Raw genomic sequence first — 21,701 nt, forward strand, 5'->3', positions numbered from 1 at the left:
AGCAAGACTAGGTTACACAAGTGAATCCCGGAGGTTCCACTGCGACAGTCGTGTATGAAAGCACCTAGCCAAAAATGCTGTGTGTATCTCAGCTTGCTTTGAATGAAACCCTCCATGTCCAAAATAACAGCTTTCGTGATGATGTGTTTTAATAAAGCTGGAGGTCAAAGGGCTGTGGCTTAGGGAATTCAGGAAGTGGTAGGAGAAAGGATCAAATATCAACACCAAAATTTGAATTGTTTTTACTGAGCCAATGTTTTCAGTTCACAAAACACATAGCAACAACTTCCTCAAGGCACTGAGTTGAATTCTATATTTGGCAAGAAGACTAAACAAGCCTGAGCCTCACCGCTCAACTGCCAGAAAGAGCAGACGTGAGTTCTCCTTGCACAGGACTCACCGAGCCGGCCATGCCCAATAGTCTGAGCATTGTAAAGTCCCAGCAGTGCTGAGCTTGTAAAGGTCAGCCTGAAGCCAGATGAGGCCTCCGTGCCCTGAGAGATGCACAAGGCTCCATCACGTCAAAAGCTGCAGTGTCCCCACCTAGTGGACCGCCTTCTGAGATTGTGGGGGAAATCACCAAAAGGCCGGTACATATCTGAGGAGGTGGGCTGGGATTGTATATTGTCGACATGAACTTGAGGCTACGTGGAGGGCCAGCCACGTCATGGTCAGGTCAACCTGGACACACGGAATAAGGAGATGACCTGGGATTCACCCCACATCTGACACCGTCAGACTTCCCGGCCACATCCCCTTGAAGCCATGCCTCACACTGCTCAGGGTGACAGACGTCCTGAGAGCAGGGACCCACAGGGAAGCCCTTCTTTCCACACCGAAGTGCTACTAGGTTCTAGCTCTGTGACCTCTATTGTAACCTTCTCTCAAATCCGGAGTTTGGAGAACCTGGAAGTTTCTCCCAATTCTAGCATTCTATAACAACCACATAGCTTTGACACACCGGACACTGAGAAACAATGGCAAGAATGAGCCCAGCTGTCCTAGGGTGTGTGAGGCCCCGCCGATCTGCTTCTCACACGACAAGGCTGTTGCACTTGCTGTTCCCTCTTCCTGGAACTCTTTTCCTCTCCTTCTGCCCGTGGGTGATTCAGACTTCAGATCAAATAGGATTTCCTCAAAAAGGTCTTCTCTGACATTTATTTTATAGCTGCCCTGCCATAGCTCTCTTTCACTATAGCATGAAGTTTCAAAGTTTTATAGTTCTCAAAGTACTTATCACTCCCTGAAATTACTTGTTTATTTCTTCATATGTTTATTGTTATTATTAAAATATGGACTCCAAGAATGCCGAGCTGTTGTGTTTGTCTTAGAGTGGGGTTCAGCCTGCCTCCACACTGTATAGCTGGATGACCGTGACAATGGTACTTGAACTTTTTGTACCCTAGTTTCCTCATTTGTAAGATGGAGCTAGTGATAGTACCAACAGGCAACAATAGAGTTATTATGAGAACTTGATGAGCCAATACTGGTAGTTATTCATAGAAATAGGAATTGAAAGTGTTCACTGTTTAGCACCTACAGCAAAACAGTAAGTCCTTACTTACCATTACTGATAGGTTCTGCAGCTTTAAGGAAAAGGACATATAATAAAAGCCATTCTACCCCCCGCTAATTGATGTAAAAGGTGTTAAGTTCCCACAGTATCTCATCAACATTATGATGAAACGATGCTGAATAAAATGATACCCGAGGACCCGCTGTACCCGGTTTGTATTGTAGCTGCTCATGAAATAGTCTAGATTAAACCTTTGGAACGAGATGAGAAAGGGCCAGTTAGTTGTAAAGCACCTATTATGTGCTATTCAGCATAATACTAGGGGTTTGGGACATTAAAAATTACACAACACACACACACTGTCTCTCTCTGAAGATAAATCTAATAAGAGAAAGAAGGAAGGATGAAGGAATTTAAGAGGAAACGCAGCAAAGGAAACACTGAAGATCAACCTGAAATGATGCCATCTGGCTGTGACTTGTACAATACAGGGGCAGGGCCAGCCAGGTACATTTAGCAGGAGGACAAAGCAATCTTCAGTCCCCTGGCTGGAAGGACGGCTGACAAGGACCATGAAGAGACACCCTGCAGGAGCGCCAGGCCTTCACGGTGCCACAGAGCCATTCCCGGGGAGGGCTGGGATTCACTACAATTCACGACAATACGTGGTGGTCTTTAACACTCCCTCCCATTTCCATGCCTCCCCTTGGACATTCTGTATAAGTGATGAATGGTGGACATGGATGGAAAGCAGCCATGGGAGGTTAAAGAAGGCTTACGCGGGATGTCAGGGATCAGTGGGAGGGGCCCCCAGTTCAATACAACACACAGTTATTAAGCAGCAATATGGGCTGTACCACATGTACTAATATGGGGGGGGGCACAGTACCGAGTGTTCAAAACTCAACAAGATCTGGTGGGCCCTCTCTGAGCTAGCTGGCCCGCCCACGGAGACATGGAGACATAACAGACCGATGAGATGATTCAGACAGTGTCTTCACAGCCCCAGGGGCCATTTCTTCTGCCTCCTGTCGAAGGGACACAAGACTGGATCTGACAATCAGAATTCAGGGTTTCTCTGACCCCTCTCATGAACTATGCACCTTTGGGCAAGCTACGTAACCGTCAGGCCATTTTTAAGCATGGTCATATCATAAGAGCTTTCTTTTCAAACACAGGCGTTTCCTCGTCTCTAAAGAGGGTTGTTACAGCTCTAGCTCTGTAAAAAGGGGTAACATGATGGTTGCCATTGCAAGATGGACAAGGGGCCTCAAAGCCTGTGGTCCTCCGGAAGGTGAGATGGTCAGAAAAGCGCGCCAACTTTCTGTGTCTCTTCAGTTGGTTCTGATGAACGCCCCCTGTCTCTCGGAGAAACTGGGACTGACACGCCCGCAGTTACGGAGAGGGGCAAGGAGAGATGCCAAAGGGTTAAGTATCCCCAACCTTAAACCTGAACAGCTCTGAAAAGCCAGCAGTATGAAAAGTGCCCTGGGCTGACCCAACTTAGATAGATATTGAGTCCTCTTGGGCATTTCAAGAGACCTTTTGACAACCTTAGAACACTTTGTTTTCTTCCTGGTGTTCACTGGTAAATAAATCTTCCCTTGCAATCACTACAGAGTTTAAATTCAGTTTGTCTTTTCTTAGAAATATGCCTTGCAGGGTGGGCCCAAGATGTCCTGTACAAAGCCACTTTCTAGGAGCTGGTGACCTGAGAGGGCCTCAGGGGAAAAAGGAGTGTGAACAGAAGGGTAAGGGTTAGCATGACCACAAGCAGGAGACAGTGCCTATTTTAATCAGGGTAAAAGCAACCAAACCAAAAAAGAAAAATAAAACATGTAGGATCATGGTTTAAAAATCCTAACAAAAGCCCCCGAAGAAAAGCCAACCATTGATTTGAACACACTGTTGATAAGATGTAATAGGATGATGACTCTAGACAATGCAAACTATTTTCAAAAACAAAACACTATTATCACCCTCCATCAGTTTCCTATAAGGAACTCAATCCCAACATCAATATTTAAGAATCTCTGGTAGCAAAGAGGTGCCAGGACTTGTGTCACCATCGCTCCTTGGTGCTGTCTGGGAGAGGAAGGAATGGAGGGGACTCCATTGCAGGCTGGAGGGTACAGGGTGTGGCGGTGTTGGAGGTTCCCTATCTCCAGGCTGAGCCCCGTGGTCAAAAGCAGTTGCTCAAGGACTGAGTCATTTTACAAGTTTCGAATGCAAAACTGGCATTTGTCCCCCAGGACACGGGTTAGAGAGACAAGCAAGTTGAGCCACAGTATTTAGCTTTCCCAATTGCTGGGCCCCTAAAATATACATCAGGATGAAAAGCGGTCTATTCTTGTAACACCGCCCTACAATTGTGACGCTAGTGACACAGTCAGTCACCTCCTGCCAGCCCCAAGTCCAGGGTTCTCAACCACCCACCCTTCTGACAGGCTAAGAAGTCTGGGATTGCCATGCCCCCTCAGTTTGGATAATTTACTAAAATGACTCACAGAACTCAGGAAAGCACTATACTTAATATTACAATTTTCTTATACAAGATACAAATCAGAGCCGGCCAAAAGAAGAGACACATAAGTTGAGGTGTGGGAGGGTGCTGAACACAGAGCTTCCCTGCCCTAAAGAACGACCACCCTACCAACACATCACTGTGTTCATTAATTAGGAAGCTGCACTGAGCTGGGTGTCCAGAGTTTTTATTGGGGTTTCATTACAGCGCTGTGATTGATTGAATCATTGGTTACATGACTGAACTCAATCTCCAGCCCCCTTTCTTCCTAGGAGGAGGTAGGCCTAACGCAAAGCCCCCATGCTCTAATCACATTGTTGGTCTTTCTGACAACCCACTCCCATTCTGATCATCTCATTAGCATGTACTCAGGGGTGACTAGAGGTGACCGTCCAGACAAATTCGCTATTATACAACAATTCTGTAGTGGTGACGAACGTGGGCTCCCGAGTCAGACAGCTCTGAGTTTGACTTTCTGCTGTGTGACTTTAGGCAATTTACCTAACCTCTCTGAGCCTCGGTTTCCTCATCTAAAATGTAGGATTAATAATACTGTTATTATTACACAGAGATCAACACCATTCAATAGAAATGTAATGCTGAAAAAAAGAAATGTAATGCTGGTTACTACTATGTAACAAAAGTTTTTTTTCATGTAACTGAATTTGAAGAAGTAAAATGAAACCTAGTCAAGTTAACATGAATAGCATATTTTAGTTAACTCAGCGTGTCCAAAACAGCTTCATTTCAACATGGAATCAATAGTAAAACAATTCGTAATGAAATACGTTACATTCTTTTTTGAATACGGTCCTTGAGATCCGGTACATACGTCACGCATGTGGCATGTCTCTCAGTTTGGAGGAGCCCCGTTTCAAGTGGCCAGGAGCACACGTCGCCCATGGCTACCATAGTGGGCAGACAGAGATAAGAACTGTCGTTATCCCCATGAAATGAGTCACTACTCAGTGCCATCTGTATCCCCATTTTACAAGTGTGCACTAAAGTGTGTGTGTGTGCATGTGCAGACACATGGAAACAGTGACCGATGATCATTGAAGGGGCAGTAAGCCCCCCTGTGTCCTTGAGCTCCCACCGAACACCACATAACCGCTCTCCTCTCAGGAAAAGAAACACTTCAACGTGGAGGAGAGGCTCTCAGATGGACCATCTAGAGTATGCTCTTTTATTCCCGTGCTCCCACATCTCCCCACGATACATTTTAGTACGGGCAAAATCAAATGACTGTGGACAAGAGCTTTCAATGGGAAAAGATGCCCTTAATGCACTGTGCAGCCAGATGGGGACATCTCAGTGATCTCTGAATGGCTGGAGAGTGGGGAGGAAGACAAAGCCCAGGGAGGAGCTTTGGCTCACTGAGTCACCGAGCAGCCCCACCTGGCCCTCTCGGGCCACAGTCCAGAGTCACTGCCCAGCCACCAGCTAAGTGTACCAAGCCAATGACCCCGCTCTTCATTCCTTGGAAAAAGCTCTGCATTGCAAATCTAGAAAAAAACATCATGTCACTAGTAGGAGATTGATTTCAAGGTAATTATTTAGGCAGCTTTGCAGCATCTGATTCTCAGGCCCTAAAGCATTCTCAGTTTTCTAAAATGATGCTGATATTAATATGAAAGTCCTGTCTCTTTTAAGGGTGGCTTCCCCCATGTTCGGCTTCTCCCAACTTTTGTAAGGGAGAGCTGCCCATCACCCTAACATTCAGTCAGTTTATTCCTTCTCACTGGAGTGGGGTGGGCTTCATAGTCACCCTCAAGGTAGGAAAGAAGAGGTTCCCCTAATAAGGGCAGACAAATGCATTTTTACATAATATGTAAGATTAATTATAATAAATTCAATCCAATTCACATACTTTATCAAGGAAGACAAGCTAATTATCTGTCAGAGAATTAGCACCTATTTAAAGGGCATTTTACCTCAATTTAGCAAAAAGAACTAATGGGAATTGTCTTTCCACTCTGATGGACTTTTGTGACTGCATGTGCTTAAGCACTCAGAAGATTCCTGCAGGGCCCTAAAACGCCAGGGTTTTAAAAAAGGGGAAGGGTGGGAGACACAAACCCAAATTACCCAGCATCTCGCAAAGTCGTACTCTTTCTGCTGTGAGTGTAACAACGTTCCTTTCAAAGTGTCTTCTCAACACCATAAAACAGGGAGTGACTCATATTGTTTATGAAACGATCACTCACTTTCACAATTGCTTTCATCTTTTAATCATACTGACTGATACTTCCATACTTCCTCACCCTGCCGACCAACTAGAAACCCAAGATGGACAAACACATGCCGTAGAGACCATGTGCTGTACACACGATCAGAATTTGTGACAAGACGTGCGATCAAGGATAAAGACTTGTTTACAAACCAATCACTTCGACGGGTAGTTGGCTCTAGTATTCTGAAGAGAAAAGCAGGAATGAAAAAGTGCAGGGAAATTGAGGGAGAGGAGGAAACATAAACCCCAGGAGGGTAGCCTGGGCTTCCATTCCTCACTGCTGGGTCGTCTAAACAAGGGACTCGCTCAAGGGCTGTCTCTTCTAATCTCAAAAATGGAGAAATGATCTTAACTTCATTAATAGACAAATTAGTTAAGTCAAATGGGATGTATCCATAAAATAAGACATGTTATAACATGTAAAGGAAATCTGTGATGACTATACAGGAAGTAAAAGTACAGGCACTGTATAGCAAAAATGAATTTCAGTTTCTAGATGAGAAACTCTGCAGAATATGCACATATATGGGTAAAGAACGAAGGGACTATGTAAAAATGAAACTAGGCCAGTCAGGGGGATTCATATGTCATCTGGTTTTTTCTTTCTAAAATTTTTTTAATATTCCAACAATGGGTATACAATTGAGTCTTTGCTGAGATATAATTTTATAAGATTTCCTTACATAGAAATAGTATATAATTTTCCAGTATGGCACTGATTCAGAAAAAAGTACTGATGTAATTATCTATCCACCCCCTAGAAACACTGGGTTTTTCCACACCTTTAAACAAAACAATCTAACAAGAACTGAAGACTTCCTACTTATATTGCTCCAGTGGCTATGTCAGTTTATTTTACTGAATTATATCCCTCATATATCTCTGGGGTATAAGTACACAATGATAAATTATTATTGTAGATATTTGATATTATAATCAGAGTAAATTTTTAATAAATATTAGCTATTGTGTGTCTGGCATTGTTCAAAGCACTTGGACATATATTATCTAATTGAATCCTCATTTAATTCCATGAGAAAAGTGTCACTACCCTCCCCGTTTTATGGATAAGAACACCAAATTTAATTTGCTCAAGTTCATGCTTCTAATCGGTGGCAAAGTCAGAATTCAAACTCAGCAGTCTGGTTCTAGAATCTGTGATGTCAACCTGCGTACTACATTCCCTTTGATAGAAAAGATGTAAGTTCCTCATAGGAAGGCTGAGGACAAATACAAAACAGCAGACTGATTCATTGAGGAGTCACTTAATAAGCTAATTACAAAGGGAAAGTGAAAGGAAACATGAAGTGACCGGGCCAAACACCGAGACCCACAAGAAATGCTTATTTAAGAACAGCTCAGATACAAACCAAAGGGTTATATTCCCACTGAGATTTAAAAAGAAATGACTGAACTGAGAGTTAGGAAACATGGAGCTGGGCCAGCTCTGCTACCAGCTACTTAGATGCTCTTGGCTGAGTAATCAGTTTCCATATCCATAAAATGGGACAGCTGACACAAATGCTCAATAATTCTGCCTAAATGAATGCTGCTCCTAGCACAGGTTTGCAAGGGTCTACTTTGCTATGTGTCAAGGGTATCAATTATGCTTTTTCCAGGGCCTGCCTGTCCCTGCCATACTCCCAGGGTACCTGAGCTGTATTCCCAAAGGGTATTTATTGATAACCTAACTGGAGATTCTTCCTTCACACACTTGAGGGGGGAAAAAAATCTATAGTTAATATTATTATCCACAATAATAGGATGGATAATGAATATAAAACATAAGCATCCAGATACCTTTGGATAGTAGTTTGGGATGTAGTCACACATACCCATCCGATATTTCTTCTTACTCACTATATCTCACTTTGTCCTTGTCTTTCTTCTCACTCATCTATCTACCTCCCATTCTAGAACGTGAGTGAGTACATTAATGTGTGCAGAGGAAGGCAGCTTTGCCTCATATCCGCAGGCTGCTAGGAGAATGTATTCTAAGGTTCTCCACATTGAAAAACGCACAGAGCAGAAGTATTGCAGTGCTCTGCCCAGGCTCCACCATGCCCGAGCTGAGTGACTTTGGACAAGTGTGTGGATTTCTCTGAGTCTCGGTCGCTCCAGTGTAAACGGGAGTGTTATCATGAGATGCAGTGCTCCGAGTAGAGTCTGGTACATAGTCAGCATTACCTAAATGTTAGAGATCATTATTCCTGTTTTCAAACATTTCTTCAAATTGTTACTCTTTAACAACCTCTGTCATGACTAAAATTTGAAGGTTCTGAAAGCTGGGATATAATTCAGGGCAAGGTCACCGGCAAACCATCTCTTCTCTAAGGATACAGAGTAGGCCACTCTTCTGACCACTGCATTTTCAGTTGAGGAAAAAGGGAGAAGTATGATAATTTCGAGCACCTCAGAGGTAAAGCACAAGGGAAGCAACCATTAGGAATACAGCTCACTTGTAAAAAAACAAAAAGCATGTGCCTAGCCTGGAAAGAACTTGGGCTTTGAGATCTTAAGAACTGAGTTTCAATTCCTGTTCTCCAACTCACGGGTTAATAACAGGGAGAAAATATTGAAGCTGTTTCTCAGATTCGCATCTGTAAAACTGGGGATCTGAAACTTGTCTGAAGAAGCGAAGCTGAGGATGAAATAAGACACATATACGACAGCCCGATGGCTACCGAGTATACAGAAAACATTCCATAGCTACTAATGTGTTTTTTTCCAAACTACCTGGAAAATAATTTTCTAATTTCAAGCAAGAAGCTAGGTTAGTCAGAGCCAGAATAGCTACACATGATGAAATGGGATTCTTCTGTCATATTAAAATATCATTTCATGAGAACCATAAGACCATTTTTATAAATTCTTATCATAAAAATGTGCTATTTTAATAAGACTAGAAATGCAAGACCCAAGAAAATGTCCCCTATCGCTTCAAGGAAGACTCTCTTACAAATCTGTCTAGTCTTATTATTTTAAGAGAGAAGCAGACACTCTGTGATAATGAATGACAATAACACAGTCTTGAACACTGGAACCCAGGACTCAAGTCCAGTGACACTGGGAGATACTGTCACTGTGACCCTAAGAGTACCCTCTGATCTCACACTGTTCTGTTCCCTCTACTCCCCTGCCCTTCCTCCCTCCTCTCCCATTTTGTTTTTTCTTCTCTCTTCAGTAGCAACAGCTGGTCACATTTAGCCCAAGGGTAGTGGACCATGGGGCCAGGATTCAAAGAATGTGGGATTATTTCCCCCGTCGAATAAATATCAAGTATTAAAGAACTGGATATAATGTTCTGACGCAGAGTGGTGACTGCCTTCTTAACCTGGGGACACTAAGATCAGTTGAGCTGATATTACAGCATGAGAGATTTCTGCTCCTCAAACGGAGGGCTGGGCCAACAGGACCTCCCCACCCCCATCAGACCCTTCCATCTACTGCTTACTTCACTGAGAAATGGACAACAGATGCCTGCCAGGGGACCCAGCCGGGTGCTTAGACAAAGAAAACGAAACCCATTGTTGAAACACTCAGGAAGACAGTGATTTTGTTTTGTTTTCCATGAAATTCAAGTCTTAGGGGGTGAAAACATGATGAATAGGCCTTCATCACAAATAAAATTAAGGGCAATACAGATAATTTGATGAATCGGCAAAGCCTTTCCTTCCTGTGTCTTCCACTCTGCCAGAGCAGAGCGTCAGGTAACAGCCTTTATCTTACATGAAAGTACCAGACGGCCCAGTTCATTTCTTTACCCAAAAGCACAGGCTCATGGTTCCTTTTCGTTTAAGTTACATAAAATATGGGTCTCGCTGGGGTGAGGAAGTGGACTGTACACACACACACACACACACACACACACACACACACACACACAGAGGGTGACAACAAATGTATACACATTTTAAGAAAGGGAAAAACTGTATTAAAATTACAGTGATGGTTACCACTTTGAGCACCTCTTGTAATTGCAGAAGTCAAACGTGACTTGCATTCATCTGTCGTTATCAGTACATATTGAGTATTATAATTTTAATACACTTTTTTTTTCCTTTCTTAAAATGTGTATACATTTTTTTGGCACCCTGTGTATATATTTCCCCCCAACTTTTAAGTAATAATAGATGATACCGACATAAGCTGCAAGAAGGAAAAAAATGCTAAGGTCTTCCTCTCGGCTTATGGATGAAACATCTAGAGTCAAAGACTTCACAATTAGAAAAGATACTATGTGAACTTGCAGATATGTGTATTTTTAAATGTTTTACAATACAATTCAAGCTGTGGTTTATACTCGTCGTTTTCTCTTCCCTCCAATTTTTCTGAATTAGTAAGTTTACATGATACGAATATAGAGTATACAGGATATGGAAACATAATCAATGAAAATTTGTCCAAGAGGGACCCACATGGTTTATGGGAAATAACCCAGCTTTGAAAAGACAGACTTGTGTTTTCATCCCAGCCTGGTCCCTTAGAGTGAGTGTTTTTTAATTGTACTTGCCAATTTTTTTTTTCTAAGTAAGCCGAAATCTTGTTTTGGAAATATCATTTACAATGCTTGTTTGCTTCACATGTCCTCTTTTCATAGATAGCATGAACAAAAAAAATAAACACAGGCCTTGTTCCTATGACGCCCGAAATTAGGGAGGTCTAAATTACAAAGTTCCACTCTATCACAAAGATGAGGAGACCTGCCAGCCCTGAGCTCCTGAGGGAGACAGAGAACACAGATTTCCTTTTCTATTAAAAACCAACAAATACAAAAAGTCACTCCCTTTCAGATCAACACTGTGGAAAGAAATTGTGTTGGCCCATGGAGATGTGCTTAGAAAAGGCCAGACTCTATCTTGCAAGGGGAAAAGAAAGGACAAAAACGCCCAGTGCCACACAAATATGTACTTCCCAGAAGATGACCCGCTCCCTAAACCAGATTGTGGCAGAAGATGATGAAGAATACAGACAGGTACATGGTCTTCAAGGTGGGAAGGATCCGGAATACTGGCCTGGTCTGTATGTGCTCTCATGCCAGCATATGGTTATTATGATGGCAGCTTCCCCAGCCTGAAGGCTAGTGCAACACCTAGAAGGCGTCAATAATATTTGTTGAGCAAATGCATGAATCTCCTTTACCCACAAGGCTGTATGTCGGTGGAGACCAACCTACCAAAAAGTCCCTAGAAATCTGAACCACTCAACACAGGCGCACATCTGGAAGTATGTTTTCTAGCTCTTCCTTAAACCGTTAAATTCCCCAGAAGATGGGATGAAATCAACGTTACTATTTGTCCCATATTTCTAGGACTAAATATCAGGATCATGAACTGCTGGCTTCAAAAGATCTTAGACTGAGGTCCTTAGAGTTGAAATCTGAAAACTCAACAAAAAAGGTATCAGTACTCAAAATGGTTGATTAACTATCTTATTCTATATTTGCATGCTAAAGATACTGTTATCATTAGATAATAATACACATGCATGTCAATCTATCGATCGGGCAAGACCTATTTTAGCACTAAGGACCAAGGCTCCAAAATTAATTATGTATGTGACCTTGAACAAGTGACCAACTTCTCTAGGCTCCATTTCCGCAGCTGCATAATGAGAAGACCACACCTGATCAATGGCTCTCAAACTTGGTTGCACATTAGAATCACCAGAGAACCTTTAAAACTCCTGATGTTCAGGCTGTACCCCAGACCAGAATCTCTGGAGGTGGGACCTGAGAGCCAAAGGTTTCCAATCGCCCCAACTGATACCCATGGGCAGCCTGCAGTGAAAACTACTAGACGAGGGGACCGCTAAGCTTCCTTCCTGTTCTCAAAACTGGGATTCTAGAGTTCGAAAAATGTGAGATGACCTCCCGTGGGATGAGAATTTCTACCCACAGTGTGGAGTATATCCTTAACTGCCTACTTGAATTAAATTGCCTCAGCACTGCAAATCAACATACGTTCATGTCCAAACTGCTCCCCAACAGTGCTGGGGCAGAGACACCTGGCTGCTGATGTACTGAGTCTAAAGAAGCAGGGTGGCTTCTGGTGAAAAGCTCACATCTAGTTTCTGAGTGTGTGTGCCACCAGGCTATGGCAGAAGAGTGTCAAACCTTCCTTCCCTGACCCTGCTATTTCCAATCTAATATCATTACCTACCACCAGGAGAAAAGTTTCCTGAACTTGTCCTTGACAAGCCAGGTGGTTAACTTAACTGATCTGAATGGGTAAGGCCAAGATCATACTCAAATGCTCCCACAGTAGTGTGCTTAGAACAAGTTGTCATTCCCCCCCCACCCCCTCAAACCCTTTCCCCCCCCCCCCACACACACCCAATGTCTAATGTAAGAGGTTTTGAAAGGGCATGGCAGTTGGAGAGCAGGGCCCAGGGGCCTGATTTATTGAGAGCTGTCTCTGTGCCAGGCACTTTATTTATGTCATCTCAGTTCATCCTGTGATATTGAAATTATTCCCAGTTCACCTGGGGAAAAAAAACCGAAAACAAAAACTGGGGTTCTCAAAAATAACCTGGGATGCCTAAGGACACCCACAGTTGGACAGTGCAAAAGCCTAGATTCGAACCCAGTATTAGTGAGCTAAAGTCGGCACACAATGAGGGGCAGATGGCGCAAGGGCAGAGATGGGGGAGAGAGCGCGCTTGTCTCTTCTCACTTACATTTTAATTAAGAAGGAGGATAGTGTATCCAAAAGCTCAGAGAGAGTACAGGCAACTATGAGCCAAGTTCAGGGAAAAAGGTTAGGACTCACCTGAAGAAAGGAGCAGGACTTTCAATGACTTCCCTCCTTTTTCCTCCACACTCCATCTCATCACAACACATAGCTTCGAGAACTTTGCAACATGAAGCACACAGTCCCCTCCTTCCACTTACCCTTTTATAGTCAGACTACAATCCCTCTTCCAAAAATAAATCAGCCTGATGAAAGGCCAGAAAAAGCAAAGCTTAATAGTTTTATACTTTCATTATTTAGTTGTGGGATAGATTTATCATCACATTTTTACAAATTCCCCTACAAATAAATAATTCTAGGATAGGCCCAAATTACTCTGGCCTCTTGACCCAACATGTTTTTGTAATTACTTGGCACTCCAACTGTATGCTACTTAAATTAGGAACCAGTCACCAAGTTATTTTTAGGCCATAGTGTCTCTCTCTCTCTCTCTCTCTCTCTCTCTCTCTCTCTGTCTCTCTCGCTCTCTCTCTCTCTCTCTCTGTCTCTCTCTGTCTCTCTCTCTCTCTCTCTCTCTCTCTCTCTCTCTCTCTCTGTCTCTCTCCCCCCCATACCTAGCTTTTTATTTGTACTCCTTTAGAAAAAGAACCAAAATTGTCTGTTTATTGGCATCATTATTTCTGTTCAACCAATAGTAATAATATATTAAACTACATTTTTGAGTGCTTACGATGTATGAGAAAGTGTTTAGATACTTTGCAAACATTAATTCACTTAGCTTAGGAAAACTAACACTATGAGATAACTACTGTTATGTCCTCTTTTCATAAAGGAGGAGACTGAGGAAGTCAGGGATCAAGCAATTTGCCCAGTAATGGGGATTAGAGTGGGGTGGGGGGAACCAAGACTAGAACTCACACTACAACTGCATCCCAAGTACTGCCTGAATTTCCCCCCCGCCCCATTTGCTCCAAGGCTAATGCTTGGATGTTCCACAAAGGCTCAGAATAACAACAGCAAGCTTGTGAATAAAATGTGAATATTATTTCACATTTCTTAAAAACATCCTCATCCCATTCCTGAGATACAAGAGGAAGACTTTTATTCCCCCCACAAAACAGAGCAGAAACACAAAGAATATTTTTGCAGGGTCTCTTGTTTCTGAGCACAGTCATTTGCTTGGTCATCAAACTCAATACTGCCTACAAGTGTTTACTTCCGAATCCTTGCTGACCGTGGAAGAATGTGGGCAATCTACATTTGCAATCTTCTCCTGCTCATTTCAGGAGTTATGACGGAAAGTTTTATACTATACAAATCAAACCTCCTATGTTATCAAATCTTCTCTCTGCATCAGCCTCCTGAAGTAGTTCTCTCTTCTCCCCCTGCCCCCCAATAAAAGCCCCTGGTACAGAGGCAGGGCTACGGGACACAGTCAGTCAGTCTTTGTTTTGTGACAGCACAGGGCAAGTACAGGCATGGGCCCTGATATACCCGTGCGGAAAAGGGCGCCACAGATCCCCCAGTTGTCCCCTGGAGTCCTCCCACTCAGAGGGACTGCCACTCCGCCACAGACCTGACAGCCAGTGAGTTACAGTGCTACGTTTGAAAACTCTCAAAAATGGGCACATGACACTGAAGTATTTAGGCGTGAAAATGCTGTCTATACAATACTATAAAATATCCCCAGCCTTATCAATTTTCCAACATTCAGTGTAAATGTGAGACATATTTAAATGCATTAAAATGTTGTCTATACTATAAAATATTTCAACCAAAAAGGAAAGAGAGAGCAATGAGGGAAACCATTGATAATTGTTTAATCTGGTGGTAAGCATATGGGTACTCATTATCCTCTTTTCTACTTTTCTGTTTGAAAATGTTTCCAATAAAATTGTTAAAGGCAAACACCGTCTTTAAAGAGGAGGCAGCGATAGCTTATCTTTCTTACACAGGTAAACAACAAATTATTTCCTTTCACCCAGCCTTGCTGAAAAGGAAGGGAGTCTTGTAAACATCACAGTGAAGATGGTAGATCTCGTTATAGAAAGCCCAGAATTGGTTAGCCTTATTATTTAGTGTGGTTAGAAATCATGTTAAAAATCAACTTTGGCTAAAACAAATTCTAATTCTTTCAAAGATTTTGCAAATCCCTAAATGTTTATTCATTTCTCCAGGGGGAGCAGAAGCACAGGTCTGATGCCATTTTTTCCTCCCCTCAGGAGTTGAGAATAAAACATAGATTCAGACATCGGTCACAATAAGGAGGTGACTGACTGTAAATTAGAGCAGCCACTTAATCTCAGGGGCTTCTCTGCCTCTGATTACTTTCTTCCCAACCTGACACAGTATGACTAAAATCGCAACTGAGCAGCCGCTCTCCACAGGCCAGCACCAAAAATGGAGAGCATGGCATTGAAACAGGGGGCCATGAAACTTGGATGGGGAGGGTAGCAACCAGTGTTTACAAACATACACCAGAGAGTCAGGTGGGCCAGCCATAAATTACCCGAGATTGTACTGAAATCTCTAAAAGTAAATTAACGAGGCCTTACAAGTTTCTCTCTTACATTCTCGATACCCCCACCTGCCGCTGCTCCCCACAAAAATCACTCATTCCAAAATGGTACCACTACCACTCTTGCTAAAATAAAATCTTACTTTACCAAGGGACGGGGTTGCTAAAATCAAGCTCAGCAGAGAAGGCATACCAGTATGGTCAAGAACCTGGGAGAAGCTGCTGGCTATGCCTTCTGAGAGGCACACGTCCCATCCTTCACCTCAGTGGTGCTATGGCATTAACCTTTGGTTTGCCCGCATCAAAGGGTAGTTGCGGGTACCCTAATATTGATCTCTTTCTCTGCTTTCCCATCTTGGTCCCAATTTTAGGCCATTCCTCCAAAAGACACCAAAATAATAATGACGACAATAGTAAATGAAGTAGATTATAGACCCTTTTGCTCCCGAGCTACATATTTTCAACCAAATTCCCCAATATTTGACGAAAAAGCCCCCAAAGCTACAAGTAATCCAACCTCTACTACCAGCGCGCCTTCCAGGTCAACCGCCGCTCGCTGTGTGTCACCAACCCGAAAATGACGAGCCCTCTCAGAGGCCGCCCAAGGCGCCCAGTGGTGAGGTCAGCAGCTTGTCTGGCTCCGCCCCATGGAGGCAATCTTACTGACACTGAGGAACAAGCCCAGACTGCTTGGACTCTCATCTGCATCCAAAGGAGAGGGGGAGAGGAACCTCACTTGCATCAGTAGCACCCAGGAGACTCCTTCCTCAGTGGCTGACAAGCCACCACATACACAACAATGCCCACTGCCGAATAGAAGGTAGGATCTACAACTTCTCCTAATCACCCTCACGTTCAAGGTCAGGTCATCTTAATGTACTGTTTGATGCCTGTCTTCAGATCATACAGACATCAAAGGTCGGTTTTTTCTCAACATCTACTCTGCATGAGCAAACAGAGGACCATCAAGACCGTTGGCAATCCCTCCCCCCTCTTTGCTCCCCAAGATAAACCACTACAAATGAGAAGTGTGTAGGTTATAGTTTCTCATGGGCAAAAGATGACACAAGCCAAGATCACGGTGAAAAAACAACCAGCTGGGTAAACCTACTGGGAATCACTCAAAATCAAGCAAACAAGAAAATAAAGAAATAAAATACAGAGCTACACAGAGGAAATCTGAATGTATCTGTCACCCCAAGAAAATCGATGAACGACAACTACAAAATGTCTGGACACTGCAGGAACTCTCTGCATAGGACGCCCATGTTCTCCTTCCCATCAGAGCCCACCAGCCCTAAGGAAAGTTGTGTATTTGTTGAAGTTGAGTCCAATAAGAACAAGTTTAAGGGCAGTGGAGAAAGGGTATGGGGGGTTATATTAAAGGAACTGAGAACCGTATTTCCAACAATACTATTTAACAAAGGGCAGGATGTATCATTGGGAAGACGAGAAAGAGAATGAGAGAGCTGTCTCACAAAGACAAAAGAACAAACTTGCTCACCTCAATGGCCTGTTGCAATTTAAATATACAAGGTATTCAAAGGAGCCCTTTGATCAACACACTTCAGGAGATTGGCTGGTGACGTGGCCCAGAGGGTGTCGTTGGATCCAAACACAAGAGAAGAAAGAAGATGACTACCTCTCAGTTCCATCACCACGAGACCAAAAAGGAAGAGAGGGGTGCAGTGTCCCAAGGGACAGTATCTGAGGGCAAAGAGGTACAACTGGAATGGACGCAGAATGATGGCTGCCCTACTAGGTTAAGCAACACTGTGGGGAAGGAGCTCAGAGAACAGTGGGTAATTCATTCCTCCTGCCAGGGTTTAGCAACCGTGACCTCAGAGTTATTCTGCACTGAGTGTACTGGGGCAAGGGACCCACCACTCCATCTTGGGAGGAGCCATGATGCCAATGGTTGTCGGGGGAGGCCAGAGGAACAATGGGTGGGTGAATATTTCATAACAATGACTCTGTCCCCTTGGAGCTTTGGCAGAGGAACAGACGTTTGTGAACTTACACTTTCTGTGGGGCCTTACAATAAGGATCTCTGCCCTTCTTGAAGGTCAACATAGAATCCAACGTGGTCAGAGGGGAGAGAAAAAGGAAGCATTTCCCACAAAAAGAATCAGCACCTGTAAGTTTACCTGTAGTTCACCACAGTTGGTGTTTCCTCCGTTCCATCAACTTCGGTTAAGTCTGAGACACAATAATTATCCAACTAGCAATGGATTGGAACAGAACTACCAGACCAGGCGTGCCTTGAGCTACCATCTGGTGTTACAAAAGCCCCTTTTTAGAAAGATGAGAAACGTCTGAGAGGTGAAGTGATTTGCACAATGCAAATTAGAAGGTGAATCAGGACTAGGATTCTTCCAGCTTCCAGTTCCATGTTGCTGGGCTTCTCTCACTAACCAAAATACTTAAGAAAGGGCACGGAAGGGCAGACAAGAAGAAGGAAGTCTATTTTGATCTTTTGTAGCCAGGGTAAGGAGGATGCTGGTATTTCTAAGAGCAAACCCCAAGTGACCCCAGGCAACTCAGGAGTGTGCTTGGGAAGGGACGAGGGGCATTACCTTTCAACACCAGAGGTTCTTTGCCTTCTCTCTTCAGGGACTCGAGGACTACGTGAAGTGGCTGAGAGGGCATCACTCGGCTCGGCTCATTGGTATTCTCATCATAAACTATAATTTCTTTGGAAAAGATCCTCTTGAAAGAGTCCTTGCCTTCCCTACAGGAAATCAAGTCTAAGACAGTGATTTTGCCCTGCTGTAGTCTTCGCCGGCTGATCTTGTCGGCACAGTTGATGTGGACAGCTCCTTGGATGTGACTCTTGTTGTACTCCATGAAGGGCCTGCAGTCAATGATGACAGGGCCCTGGCCTGGCAGGTGACCCTTGCTGCATTTGGTCATCTTCTTTGCCAAGTCATTGGGGTAGATTATTTTGATGCTGGCTAGCTGCTTGGGGGTCCCTGCCACGGGGCTCCCCACCCCCCCTGATGGACCTAACGAGCCTGCATTCTCATTGTTGTTGACCATCTGGGTAGCAGGGCAGGTGGTAGAGGTTCCGATGGCGGTGGCGGCGGGGCCGGCGGCAATGGCTGGGGTTGGGGCCTGATGGTCCTTGTCGTAGGTTGCCACAGAGCAGCAGCTGGCACTGCTGCAGCCACAATTCAGGGAGCGGGCAGAGCCGCTGGATGAGGGCATATACGTCAGATTCGCAGCCTTTAGGGACACGACGGTGGTGGCGATGACAGAAGGGTGGCTGTGACTGCCTGGGGCGGCAGAGCCAAGGTAGCTAGAGTCTAAACAAAGGTTGAGATCTTGAGGCCGGACGGGCCTTGACAATGCCACTACTAACCTGTCGTCTAAAGGAGACGGAGGCATGAGGAGGCTGAAAACTGGCAATTCAAGAAGAACTCAAGACAGTCTGCAAAGAAGGGGAGGGGGAAAGAAAGAATCAAGTCATGTGACACAAAAGGCAGTCTAAGCCAATCCCTAGGAGAGGCCTCTGAGCAAAGTCATCCTAAGTGCCCTCTGTCCTGCCGCTCTTGAAGCCTGAACCTTGTTTTGACAGATTCAAAGAGGATGTCAACCAAGGGACCCTCGTCTAGTTGGTCACTAAGTCTAAGGCGAAATGCAGAGTCTACGCAAATGTTGATGAACAACCTTTCTTGGACCTACATCCAAGTTCAGCCTTGGAGAAAGTAAAAGCACAAAGAATTAGAAATCCTGAAGACAGAAAGGCAGGCTCTTAAGAGGCATCTATTCTGAGCCTCCTCTCCTGGGCAGAAGGATACTGCACCCATCTGAGAAGGACCCATTTGTCCACCCTTGCATACTTTCCATGTAAGTCCTTACCCACTGCAAAGGCAGAGGTATGACCAAGAGCCCTGGCATGGCTCACAGAAATATACAGCAGCTAAATATACATTAGGCGTGGACGTCAACTTTCTGCAAATCAGAATGAAGGTATCCCCCTAAGTGAATCTCTTTAACGGGGAGCTATTCTTGCTTTCCATTCGACCGAGTCCTTTGAAAAGCATAACACAGTCATATTAAAACCTCCTGTGTTTTCTCTTAGCCTCTTATAAATTAATCTGCATTTCCCCTTTCATTACAAACTGGCACCCTACAAAGAAGCCTCAAGCCAAGAAGCCAGGTCTGGAAACCCCAGCCCATCCATCACCCACCCTTTGCTCCCTCACTGCCCCCCACCCCACAGGCCCACTCCTGCCTTTAAGGAAAGGACCACTTTGACTCTCCTCCCTCCTTCATTTCCCCAGGGGCACAGACTACCCCTCCTAGAGCTTCTCTCAACGGGAGGCAGGCACTGTGCATAATATTATGGTCCCACACAGATATCACCCCTCTTCAAAAGGATGCATTCCATAAAGATGACTTCCCAAATAGCCCGTGCCTGTTAAAGGGGACAGTGAAGTGTTGCCCACTAGGTCTATCTCTTGTCTCATGAGAGGGCACCTGCAAAGGGACAGTTCCATCCTCTCCGTGGGCACAGGGGACTCTACAACCCAGCCCTGCTGGCTTCTCTCCTATCAGTCATGCACATAGAAAAGAAACCCAACCCCATGCAAGAGGCACTCACCTAAACGAACTTTAAGAGATGTCTGGAAAAATGTCATCTATCATTCATCTACACACGACCGCCACCATTCTCTGACACAGAGTCCAAATGCCACAGGCAGAATCCACACACGCAGGCACACACGGGCAAGCACCCTTCACGTTCACAGATCCCCACCGACTCAGGTTTCTCTCGCCCACCTTTGGATGGGAGCGAAGGATCCAATCCCTTCCCTGCCTTCCTCCCTTCCTCCTTTCTTCCCTCCCTGGCGTAGTATGTTTTGAAGAGCAAGTACTATTCCAGAAGCTGTAACTGTTTCCCAGCTGGACGCAGCGGTGAAAGTCTTGGCTGTTATGTTACCTGGTAGGGTACGTCCCAGAATCAACAGTCCATTTCCTTGGAGAGGGGTGCGTAAGCCTGTTCACGGAGACAGAGCTGGGACCCCCACCTCCACAGGAGTGCGCGACTCACACACACGCGCCGAGCGTGGAAAGAGATCTGCATCCCTGCAGCAGAGGGTCGGGCGTTTATATATTGCCCGTGAAACCATCCACACTGGCCCAGGAAGCCTCCCAGAGAAATACTGAGCTATCCCTTCTCCCTCCTAGTTGTCCTTCCTCCTCTGGACGGAGGCTGGAAAGAAAATTAAGTGGTCAGAGAATGCTCCTTGCCCACTTCTGGGGCACTCAACACCCCCTTTCGGAACACAGCGCACTAACAAACCCCAGGCATTTAAAATTGCCGCAAAGCATCCCAACAAACCTCATTTTTTCTTCGCCCCAAATCCAAATAGACTGCAGAGAGAGAGAGAGAGAGAGAGAGAGAGAGAGAGAGAGAGAGAGAAAGAGAGAGGGAGAGTAAACGCACAGGGCAGCGAGAGCCAACAGCCGGAACCCTGTAACCTCACCTGCAGTGGCTCCCTGTGAGCATCCAAACACACACACACACACACACACACACACACACACACTCACACACACACACCCCTCCTTACACTCCTGGGCTCTCACGAGGAACCGCGGTGACTTCCACTTACTTCATAAATAAGTGTAGCCCTCCACCCTCTGGCGCTCCGCTTCAGTGTGGATTCACACATTCGGCCCCCATTCACTTGGCTTCATTGATCTCCAGCAGTAACATAGTTACTTTCTCTTTTGCCACACTGTAAATGTACGGTTCTGAGGGGGCGGGCCGGCTGCCGACGGACGGCGCATTCGACCAATAGGAATCCGGAGAGAGCCGACCGCTACCTCACAGCAGTCAGCGGCCAATGAGCGACAGGAGGAGGTGGAGCCGAGGGCGTGGCCTCGCCTCTTTAAGGAGGGTTGATCCGACGCTGCTTTGGGACCTTGGTGTTATAACACGGGCGGTGATGTCATTGGCAACCAATCAAAAACTTAAAAGGGCCAGCCGGGGCCCGCGCGGAGCAGCTGCTCTCTATTTACATGTAAACCGAACCGGCAGGATGCACTTAACCCTTTCCGGGGCTGAATTGTCAATGGGCTGGACTCGCCGCTCCGGCTACAACTGGCTCTCCCCACTAGAGGGGATCCCCCTGGACCCCCTCACCCGGGGACAGACCACACTCCGCCTTTATTTTTCTTTCTTACTCGGGACGGATGATCGAAAGTGT

General features: G+C 44.9%; 1 protein-coding gene across 4 annotated transcripts in view; it reads right to left on the reverse strand.

Moving 5' to 3' along the window:
- DUSP10 (dual specificity phosphatase 10) overlaps positions 1–21,400 on the reverse strand; it is a 39,318-nt gene extending 17,918 nt beyond the window's left edge. The window contains exons 1-2 of one of the 4 annotated variants that reach the window (XM_081038837.1): positions 21,105–21,400; positions 18,060–18,913 (exon numbers count right to left, since the gene is read on the reverse strand). In XM_081038837.1, the coding sequence (XP_080894963.1) occupies positions 18,060–18,870 (811 nt within the window). In that variant the 5' untranslated portion in view covers positions 18,871–18,913; positions 21,105–21,400. Of the gene's footprint in view, positions 1–18,059; positions 18,914–20,089; positions 21,049–21,104 lie in introns of those variants that run through there. The other 3 variants (XM_081038840.1, XM_081038838.1, XM_081038839.1) reach the window with 3 other exon arrangements.
- Positions 21,401–21,701: the final 301 nt, after the last annotated feature.

The sequence above is a fragment of the Rhinolophus hipposideros genome, assembly GCF_964194185.1.
Source record: "Rhinolophus hipposideros genome assembly, chromosome: 26".
Taxonomy (NCBI): Eukaryota; Metazoa; Chordata; class Mammalia; order Chiroptera; family Rhinolophidae; genus Rhinolophus; species Rhinolophus hipposideros.